Source organism: Epinephelus fuscoguttatus, linkage group LG16, assembly GCF_011397635.1.
Source record: "Epinephelus fuscoguttatus linkage group LG16, E.fuscoguttatus.final_Chr_v1".
NCBI lineage: Eukaryota > Metazoa > Chordata > Actinopteri > Perciformes > Serranidae > Epinephelus > Epinephelus fuscoguttatus.
Window position 1 is genome coordinate 5,088 of NC_064767.1, and position 7,329 is coordinate 12,416.

General features: G+C 42.5%; 2 protein-coding genes across 2 annotated transcripts; both read right to left on the reverse strand.

Moving 5' to 3' along the window:
- Window positions 1-534: 534 nt before the first annotated feature.
- Window positions 535-3,149, reverse strand: LOC125903812 (uncharacterized; the record flags this gene model as incomplete). The annotated part of the gene is made up of 7 exons (XM_049600966.1): window positions 3,093-3,149; window positions 2,627-2,849; window positions 2,408-2,479; window positions 2,139-2,311; window positions 1,693-1,944; window positions 1,026-1,338; window positions 535-936 (listed from the first exon to the last, which is right to left on the reverse strand). Coding segments are annotated over exons 1-7 (1,492 nt in total), but the record flags the coding sequence as incomplete, so codon positions are not given.
- Window positions 3,150-4,138: 989 nt separating this feature from the next.
- LOC125903813 (histone-lysine N-methyltransferase KMT5C-like) lies at window positions 4,139-6,928 on the reverse strand. The gene is made up of 4 exons (XM_049600967.1): window positions 6,865-6,928; window positions 4,953-6,533; window positions 4,813-4,847; window positions 4,139-4,285 (listed from the first exon to the last, which is right to left on the reverse strand). The coding sequence occupies exons 2-4, from the start codon at window positions 6,337-6,339 to the stop codon at window positions 4,139-4,141; spliced, it is 1,569 nt and encodes a 522-aa protein (XP_049456924.1). The 5' UTR covers window positions 6,340-6,533; window positions 6,865-6,928.
- Window positions 6,929-7,329: the final 401 nt, after the last annotated feature.

Sequence of the window (7,329 nt, forward strand, 5' to 3'; positions counted from 1 at the left end):
TAAACAAAAAACGTACAAAAAAACACCACAAACACGTACACAACCATGGCTGATGGTGCCTGGACCACAGTCCAATATGGCAGAAAGCGCCACAACAAATACAGGGGGGGCCAGCATGGCTGGGGTGCCCCTGGGAGGATGGACAGTGCACCACCCTTCCCCTCTAACAGGGGATGGGGTACAGTCCCCTATCCTAACCCTAACCCTATGGGGGATGGGTTCAGTTCCCCTTCCCTAACCCTAACCCTAACCCCTAACCCTAATGGTGCATTTTCATTGAACAAAACAGAAAAAGTGCCATCAAACGTGCCCTTCTAGTGAACAAAACATACAATAAAGTGCCTTGAAGGGTGCCTGATAAACAAATGTAATGACCCTAACTCACCATGCGATCACTTTTTCCATGCTGGTGCCCTGCCCTGCTGGATACAGCTGGTGCTCTTTTTTGTTTTCTCGCCCCTGCAACTCACAATTCCTCACTCCAGAATTGGGTTGGTGGCATGTTTTCAGTAAGCGTTTCATCCACATACTCACGTGTCATCTGACTTTGGGGCTCAGGAGCACAGACTTTCTTCTCCCCGGCTGGGGTTGCTGGCACGTTCTCAGGGGGCGTTTCATCCACATACTCACATGTCATCTGACTTTGGGGCTCAGGAGCACAGACTTCCTTCTCCCCGGCTGGGGTGGCTGGCACGTTCTCAGGGGGCGTTTCATCCACACAATCACATGTCATCTGACTTTGGGGCTCAGGAGCACAGACTTCCTTCTCCCCGGCTGGGGTTGCTGGCACGTTCTCTGGGGGCGTTTCATCCACACACTCAAGTGTCATCTGATTTTGGGGCTCAGGAACACAGACATCATTCTCCCCGCCAGAGGTTTCTGTCAGCAGCCCTGCTTCTTGGATATAGGTGGGAAATCCAACCTCCTTCTGGTCTCCTGATTTTGACATGATGGGAGCTCATCCTCTGACAAAGAGGAAACTTCAAAACTGACTTTCACTCCATGTCCCTGTGGAGAACTCTCACGTTTTTGACGCCTGCTCTTCAACTCCTCATCAGACAGTGAAGAGCTTGACTCTGGTTGATCATCATACACAGGTTCCTCATCACTTGAGCTTGTCTCCGATGTATCAGTTAAGATGAGTTCATCGTCATCACTTTTGTCATCTGGAGGGGGGTTGGCAGCAGCACTCTGCAAGGCTTTCATTCGCAACTTTCTGGTTTCATACCCCATCACTTTGTCTGGCAGAGCGACATAAAATCGCTCTGCTGTGCTGGGGTCATGGCACATATGTTTTGCCACCTGCTTCCTCTCCTTTTCAGAGAGGTACTTGTTGGCCTGGAAACCCAAACAAAGAATCAGTCAGAAACAGTCCTTTTAGAAAATGTGTCTCAACAGTGTTAATCAACGCTCTCAATAAACTTATGACATCCACTCAACAGTCTCTAAAATGTGTGTACACTAAATTTGTTACTTCTACCTACATGCAACCATCAACATAATCTCACTTCAAATTCTAGCCCCCATGTTGAGGATTCAAACTTCCAAATTCAAATCCAATGCCACTGATCTCCAACTTCCAAATTGTAATCTATAGACAAATTCCAACTTCCAAATTCTAATCTATGGATGAATTACAACTTCCAAATTCTAAAAACTATGGCCAGATTCCAACTTATATTAAGTTCTTACTTGAGTAGAGACGCTGCTCCGGATCATGTTGAAGCTGACAGTCCCCTGCATTCCAGCATCCACCCAAGCCAGATGGAGGAAGTTTAACGGCTTCTGAATCTGCTTGCCAAGCACTGTATGGAACACATACTTGCTGGCCTGGCCTGGCTTACAGCACTTGCCATTGGTCAGGCATTCAAGCCACGTAAACTCCTCATTGTTGAGGGAAAATGCAGCTTGGCCAAATGACCTCACGGTTTTGTGGTCATCCACCTTAGGATATTAAATGAAGAAAATTAAATTATTTCTGTGGATAGGTGGACTTTAAATGAGTGGAACAAACCTCCAGTGACTGGTGTTTGTAGCTTATATGACTATGAAATGCTGACTTCAACAAAGACACTAATCTTAATTTAACCAATGAAAAGCTCATTACTTGGACCCACCACACCTAAATAAATACTAACCAGAACTTGGAACTTCTTGCCATGATCCCACGTCTCAAAGTTCATCACATGTTCCTTGGTCATGTTAGTGAGTACAATGGATCTGTGTCCAGTGAGCATGGACAGGTAGCCCATTATGTAGCCAATGAGCTTGGAATGCTCATTCTGCTGTCTTCCATTGCCGGCTAAGCTTTCTACAAAACATGCAGAGATATACACAGAAAGATACAGTTAAGAATGCAAACTACTGAAGAAGAAAGAGTACAATGTAAATAATAACGTCGACTTACCAAACAGTTTAGGAATTTTTTTCCTGGCAGTAATCATGAATTTCTTTTCTTCGACTGCACCAAGCTGATTGTCTGTAAAAACAGTGTGACATGCATGTATTTAGATGACAATAAATATATATATATATATATATATATATATATACACATGTATGAGACATACAATTTGATTTCAATAAAGCCAAGAATACCGGACTGAAAACAACTGAAAACATTTACCTGTCTTATGGCGTAGGACTTTCTGCCGGTGGACGACCATTTTTTTCTGGACATCAGCCATGATTCTCTTAATTTCATACTGAAGTGTCGCGAAGTCTTTCTTCTTGAGCTTACTAGCCTTCTCAAATGAGCTCTCGGTGTGTCTGAGGAACATGACCACATTGGTCATCATGTTTTGACTGTCGTGGGTGCATAGCCCTTCTGAAACAGGTACGCTGGCCAACTGTGGAAAAAGTTAAGGAGTTAGAAGTGGCTAAATCTGACTTCCAGTTCCACCACATTCCATGGTCCAACTTCTCAATTCTCATCTATTTCTATATCACCGTAGATTAAAATTTGGAATTCATAGAAAAAAAATATGTGTGTATTTGTAAGTATTTGGTGCCTGGTTAACTCTGAAAATTGTCTTTTTTTAGGTCAAGAACAATCTGAGATGAAAAACTACTTACGCACGTAACTTGTCTACTTGGATTAGGAACCTTAGGTCTTGGGAGACGGCCTTGGAAGGCAGGCCAGCGGCCATGTAGAGGCAAAAGCGAAGACCGTGGCTGGATGACTGCCGTGCATTTTCTATGTCCTTCTTTCCTTTCCGTGACCCCAGGCGAAACTTTCTAAAGTCTTGAAGAATCTTTTCTGCAGTAAAATTAAAACCGTTAATAACTAATTAATTAGTTGGACAACCCAAAAACAACAAAGGTGAAAAGGGAAAGAATGAACTAACTGTAAATCTCTCTGTCTCCCCCAAATTGTAACTGGAAAGGAAAGGAAAACTTACCAAATAAATGATCGCCCATCTTCCCCTTGTTGGCATGTTCCCATTTTTGAGCTGATAGAGGTGGTTTACAAGGTATACAGGTGGGTGTCTGGTGCTGTGCTGTCATCAAAAAATCCACTTTTTGTTCCAGCTGCTGCAACCTGGAAAAAAACTGCTGGCAGGTGCACTTGCATGCCTTTGACAAAGGGGTGGAAGCAAGTGGCTGACTGGCACTAGGATCAGTGGAGGAGGAGTTGTGGGACCCAGGAACAGGGGTGGAAGGAAGTGGCTGACTGGCATTAGGGTCAGTGGAGGACACATTTTGATCACTTCTCATATGACTACCGCCAGGCATGAGGGTGGAACATCTGTGGCTGGAAATGACTCCAGTGGGAGGATGAGCATTGGGGGGTGAAATGTTGTGCTTTGAAATATCCAGGTCCATGTCTGTGTCTTCGTCCTGGGATCCTCTTGCTCCTGCCTATGTTCCTTATCAACGGAATCCTCAGACGGTTCCAAATCAATAGGCAGACAATCATCCTCTGTAATGAAATTTATTTGATTTAAATTGGAAATTAAAACCCTGTCGTTCCAAATTCCAAATTTCTGTTTTTGGTTGCTACACAAAAGCCATACAAAAAACTACACAATAGAAAGCTCAAATTTAATTTGTGTATAGTTGGATAGAAAATTTAAAGGGATATGATAATGAAAGCCTTCTTTTCAGTCCCCTTGATACCAGGGAATCACAAATAATATTAACACAACTTAAGAGTACCATATTCATCGGTAATCCCCATGTCCAACGTTGATACCATGGGCTTATCGGGCTGGGACCTCCGCAGTTCACCGAGCTCTTTCACGATGGCTGCTCTCTTGGCCTGCTTCATGATAGGTTCTCGTTCCTATTAACATAAGAAAATAATCTACTATTAGACAAACTTAAGAGGGACAAAACATTACATTTACAACAGATCTTAAATGAGTTTTTCATCAAATTAAAACAAAATGATTGTACTTACCTCTGCTGAAATAATTGTATGTGTATCTTGTAAGTGCTTATCGAGGCGGGCAAGCTTTTTCTACCCACATAAGTCGCAGTCCAAGCTGTCTGAAGTTCTGTGGTAGGAAATGAAAAATAAATGAGTCCAGGAAATCCAAGCTGATAACATAACAGGGTATCTATGCATAAATATGAGAAACACATTTTATTTAATCTTACCGTCCATTCCCATATTTCACAAGAAGCTTGAACTCCTTTTTATTTGGAATGGTATGGGACACTGTAAGGTGTTGCTTTAAGTTGCTGTAGCTGGCAAAACACAATCCGCATACTTTTCCGCTCTGCAGATAATTAAAAATAATACACTAAATTAAGACTGCCTCCTCAGCAAACTATCACAAAGTACACTCTCTGTTATTTTCTACTTACCATCTTGCCAAAGAGGACATTCAGAACACTGAAACCTGTGCATTTAGAGGGGTTTAAGAAGGACATGTGGTCACAATGTTATTGTCAAAAATTGGAAAACTGAGCATATTCAAACAATAAATAACCCATCCCTCTGTTACCCTCAGCTGTGTATATCTCTGTAACTCCTTGCTGCCCCTTTGGGGCTCTGGACACTCTTCTTTCTGACTGTGCTGTCAGAGCTTCTCTAGAACTCTGCTTGCTCCTTCTTCTTACAACCTCATTTCCTTTCCCATCTTCAGAAGTCTTCTCTGCTCCCACACTTTGTGTTGATATCAGTGGACTGTCTCCAGCTTTCTTTGATCTATCTGTGACACTCTGACAAACTTCTAAGAGGGATGAAGCTCTCCTTGGCTCGTCCTTCACTGGCTTGGAAGCTGGATTTTCAGCCATGTCCATGGAGCAGAATTCAGTGCTGTTGCACTTGTTGCTTTGAATTTGTGTAATTGCTTTCTCAGTCTTCTCGTTTGTTTCTGTGTTGCAGGTTTTGTCCATTTCGACAGGGTGAGACACAGGTTCTGTGTCGGCTGTCTTAGTGGGTTTTGTTTGATGTGTGAGCGCAGTGAGAGCTGCACTTCTTGGTCTCGAAGAGGTCCTCTTGTGCACTGTCCATCTTTCCACCTCTTTAATCAACTTGTCATTGATACAGGCACTGGTCTTCTCTCTGTGATGACAAAGATATCTCTCCCTCAGTCGGTACTTTGGAGCCACAGGGTCCCTTGTTTCTTCACAATGAGACTGCTTCCCTCTTTGTTTAAAGCGACCCTTTCCATTCCTCTCACAGGTGCAGCACTCACACATTTCATTTCCCTCCCCAAAAAAGTTGGCACCATAGTAACATGTGATCTCCTCGCCAGGTGAGATGGGTCTAATGACTTCAACATAAGCAAAGAACCTGCAAGCGACATACTTGCCGTTTGGATTGCAGTCATGGTTAACAAAACTTGCAGGCCCAAGCCAGAGCTGATCGCAGCGTTTGCGTAAGGAATACATCACGCTGAAGTCATTGACTCCAGCCTGCAGCACAGCACTATCAGCGGGACTAAACTCTGCTATGCAGCCCAGCAGGACCTCAGCACGCTGTCCTGGAAACCAGTGCCTTGTTGAGGTTATCTTTGCTCCATTGGTCTCAGAAGAGTATCTGTCACTGGACTCTATCTTGACACCACTGTCCAACAGGAAGGCCCTGAAGTAGCAATACACATGTTGCCTCAGTAGTTCCTGATGACGGCTTCCCAGAGAATTAAAATAGTCACCAGCCAGTTTGCCCACTATCATCAGCAGTGCATCGAATGTTGCGCTGAAATCATGTGTATGCTGAAAGCTCAGCAGGGTCTCTTTGAGAATACCACAACACTGTATCTCTGGTGAAGGAGTGATGTTCATTTTATGGGTCCTGAAACCCAACAGAGGGTCCAGCACCAAACCCGTGGCCAGGTCATCAATCTCACACAGCTCCATAACACTCATTCTGGTCCCTCCGTCCATTGCCTCAAACCATCAGCATGCTGAGAGTCTTTTGGAGTCAGTGAAAAGTATCGTCCGATCGACGGTTTATAACAACCTGTTCACTTTTGCTCACTTTTCTCTGTCTTCCCGTGAAGCCCAGCTGTTTAAATAAACATCACTTCTGGAATTTGTTGGGCTGCTATTGACTGCAAATTCCAGACTGCATTGAGTGGCTAAGGCAAAAATGTACAAGATACAATGACAAATTAGCTTTAAAATGTATGTATTATGTAGCTAGATAGTTAACTAACTTCATGTTCCAAATTTCAATCTCTATATTAAGTAACAGATTGAAATTTGGAAATATTCCATTTACATCTATATGATAACATTTTCATGTGCTGCCCAAAATGCAATAAAACATGTTTTTTAAAAGTTCAGAAGTGCATAAAAACACTGATAAACATGATATTGTGATGTTAGACAGTGAAATAAGGCAAACACAAACAATTTACAACACATTTTGTACAAGAAAAATCAATAAACAACAGACCTAATGCTTACCATGCAGTCAATGCTGCTGCTGATCTTCCTACTTCCTGTTGACACAGGAAGTCCAACTTTTAATCTATGTGCATGCATTATACAATATATTGAAATGTGGAAGTACAATATGGATATGTGGAATATAAAATACTAAACTTAGAATATATGTTTTTTCTACTCCAACAATTAATCTATTTACAGCAATATGAAATGTGGAAATTATGTTTTTATGCCACAACTTGATGACTATGAAATCATTAGTATCCCCCAACCCCCACTCTCAATCAATGTTTCTAATCAATATACGTGCAGATGTTTAAGCCTGCAACAGAAAAACAAGCCATTTTCATTTTAACATGATTCCAAGAGGCTATCCAAAAAATTCAACAGTTTCTGAAGGCAGAGAACGTCTGCTTTACATCCATATATGGGTTGTTAGGGTTGTGGTCTATAATCCAAGATACGACGCAGTCAGTCTTGGGA

Coding starts and splice junctions, on each gene's coding strand:
- LOC125903813 (XM_049600967.1), bottom strand. CDS start 6,339: ATGGACGGAGGGACCAGAATGAGTGTTATGGAGCTGTGTGAGATTGAT. Junction 4,848..4,952: donor AGAGATATACACAGCTGAGG/GTAACAGAGGGA, acceptor CTAAATGCACAG/GTTTCAGTGTTCTGAATGTC. Junction 4,286..4,812: donor ATGTCCTCTTTGGCAAGATG/GTAAGTAGAAAA, acceptor TTATGTTAATAG/GAACGAGAACCTATCATGAA.